Source organism: Perkinsus marinus (genome assembly GCF_000006405.1).
Source record: "Perkinsus marinus ATCC 50983 genomic scaffold scf_1104296977064, whole genome shotgun sequence".
In the NCBI taxonomy this organism is placed as follows: Eukaryota; Perkinsozoa; order Perkinsida; family Perkinsidae; genus Perkinsus; species Perkinsus marinus.
This window is the reverse complement of record NW_003200286.1, coordinates 333,978-336,457: the sequence shown is the minus strand read 5'-3', so window position 1 is coordinate 336,457 and position 2,480 is coordinate 333,978. Positions and strand designations below refer to the sequence as shown.

General features: G+C 49.0%; 2 protein-coding genes and 1 non-coding gene across 3 annotated transcripts in view; 2 read left to right on the top strand and 1 right to left on the bottom strand.

Annotated features, from left to right (window-relative positions):
• The window catches only part of Pmar_PMAR024744 (conserved hypothetical protein), a gene marked incomplete at both ends in the record, with an annotated part of 1,044 nt that extends 515 nt beyond the window's left edge, over positions 1-529 (top strand). The window contains 2 exons of the mRNA XM_002764537.1: positions 249-438; positions 480-529. Coding sequence (XP_002764583.1) covers positions 249-438; positions 480-529 — 240 coding nt within the window. The remainder of the gene's footprint in view (positions 1-248; positions 439-479) is intronic.
• An 893-nt stretch (positions 530-1,422) lies between these two features.
• The window catches only part of Pmar_PMAR024743 (hypothetical protein), a gene marked incomplete at both ends in the record, with an annotated part of 2,254 nt that continues 1,196 nt past the window's right edge, over positions 1,423-2,480 (top strand). Inside the window, 4 exons of the mRNA XM_002764536.1 lie at positions 1,423-1,646; positions 1,835-1,904; positions 2,062-2,159; positions 2,206-2,319. Of these exons, the coding sequence (XP_002764582.1) occupies positions 1,423-1,646; positions 1,835-1,904; positions 2,062-2,159; positions 2,206-2,319 (506 nt within the window). The remainder of the gene's footprint in view (positions 1,647-1,834; positions 1,905-2,061; positions 2,160-2,205; positions 2,320-2,480) is intronic.
• On the bottom strand, positions 2,407-2,479 carry Pmar_PMAR024742. Its single transcript has one exon. It is a non-coding gene; the product is annotated as a tRNA-Glu (tRNA).

The following is a 2,480-nucleotide window of genomic DNA, read 5'->3' as shown; positions in this document are numbered from 1 at the left end:
TTCCCTTAAATCGTTTTCGGGTAATTCTGTTTTCAGTCATCCCATCGACTGTCTACCGCTGACCTCAATCCGCTCTAGTTCGGCCCCCGGCCCCCTTGGGCCCAGCCACCGGTGTGACACGAGAATAGCCAATGAACGCGCCCTGGCTAATGAACATTCAGCCGCAGTGAGACTAGCATGGAAGACCATTTCAACAGTGAGTAATCACTCGCTAAGATGCATCATCCCCTGGGAAACGTCACTTGTAGGTAGACAGAGAAACGAAGCCGATAGTGATAACTTACAAGAACATGGCAAAAACGGCGCCCTATAAGCGGATCGAGGGAGCGTTGCCAGTCTATGGAGCGCAGCCTGGGGATGCTATCGATTTGAAACTCTCTGAGTTGCTGCAGCGGAGACCGGACCTCTCGGTGATCTGCCGTATACAGAGAGAGGTAGGTAGGAGCAGTGTTGGAAGAATATATGTTCGCTTTCCTCAGATGAGCTCAGGAATTTATTCACTAATCATATGAGTTTATATACGGGTTGACTTTCAAGTGTACAGATACTCTGAAGAATTTCCCCCCAAAATTTCCTCAGAGTTTTTATATTGTCACCAACACATGTGGTTGACCATGTGCATATTTCCCGTCCACACTGACTTTGAAGAGATACTTGACGTAATTGAAATTTTGTCGTGATGATAAATTCACCAGCGTTCGAACTTCCCCTAGAGACCGCCATTGCAGGCTCCTGGAATTTACATGATCAACGACAGGAGGGTTCAACTCCGTATATCCCAAGACCCTCTACATGCAGAATCGAGCGGCCTATCAGTGGCTGAGGGCCCATTGCTCAGTCAATGTCTGGTCCCCTATTTGCAGGGCTCGTGCGCTACGGCTAATTACATGCCTCTACCCGATGATAACCGGTATGTTGGGGGATGTGTGGTGCTTCTTATGATTTACTATCAAGTGACTTCGGACTGTCTTCTCCAAGGACTCATCTTACTCAAATAGATAACGCTCCTCTGGGTTAAAAATGTTACTAATGTGATGACGGCATTTACATGGGAAACTGATTGAAGAATGTGTTCCTAGCCATCCGTGGAAAATTCGAAATGGGTTCCCCCCGGGAACATTATAGCGTGTTCTTTTCGTAGAACTCATTGTAGTCGAGATCAGCGGCTGAGCTACGATGATTGTGAACGCCACGCTTATGCTGAGCATCTGAGAGGAGCTCGAGAGGGCCAAGCTAGACTGGAGGCGATGAATATCGCCCTGAGGGATGTTGGGAAAGCCAACCTTAAGAGGACTCCATGTTGAACTCAGGCGATCGATGCCACATTTGGTTGACACTGGTGACTCTTGGTGGGGTTGTGTTCAATGACCCGGGTTCGAACCGAGGAGGTGTCATTTTTATCCAGTGTTTAAATTATCAAATATGGAGTCTAAGGCTTCCGCTGATCTCGGCAGGGAGTACTCGGCGATGCATAAGCTGCAGGAGAGCGTCTTTGGGTTGAGCACTGAGAAGCCCTCCGAAGCACTTAGTGGCAGCGTGGCCGAGCATATCAGTAGAGTCCTGGTGGAGATGGCTAGAAGGAAGAAGGATGGTGACACCGAGTTGGAGGAGGCTGATGTCTCGGCTTATGTCGAAAGGATCAGCAGGTAGTTGCCTGCTATTTGGTACATCTCCTAGATTGTGATGTAAGGGTATAGCCGCGATCGAGCCGCTCGGTTTTTGGGAGTTGTTGAGTGAACTAGATTCACTTCCACTGCAAGGCGCTTGGTTGCACCGAGTCGTGCATCTTATTCGCATTCGAATAGCTTATCACCCTCCTTGCTCTACTATATAGGTATGTGAAAGACTTATACCCTCCTAAAGAGGGATCCTGGAAGCATAAGAAGACGGATGAAGAACTTCAGGTTATAATCTCGCTTATGGTATCGTACTATGTCTAGTTCTGATAGAGATCGGGTTCAATGTCTGTTTCAACTCACTCGATATATGAGTCCAGATGTTATCGATAGCATCGCTTCAGATTAAAGCCAGGGAGTTTGTGGAGTTATTGGGCGAGGATAGATCCACGCTCGCCAGACCGGGGGTTGTGATCGAGTGTCCGATCCCTCCCGAGGATGTCTCATGCAATCCCTCAGCGAGAGCGGCTCTTGGGATAGCCGGTATGCTATGGGGGGCACCGCTGTCACTTTGTGTATTATCTGGCAGGCCTGAGCATCGGCGGGGAAACGGAGGTGGTATTGTTGTCGAAGAGGATGAGGGAGTTGGCTGGGAAGCTCGGGGAGGATGGGAAGATGCTGAGGTTCTGGGGAAAGATATTGAGTAATTTTGGGGAGTTTATTGGTGCTTGAATGTGACTAGTATGAGGATAGTCCGCTGATTTGGTAATAGTTTTGGGAGGGGTAAAAGTTCCGATGCGGGGACTCGAACCCCGGTCGCGTGGGTGAGAGCCACGAATCCTAACCAGCTAGACTACATCGGAG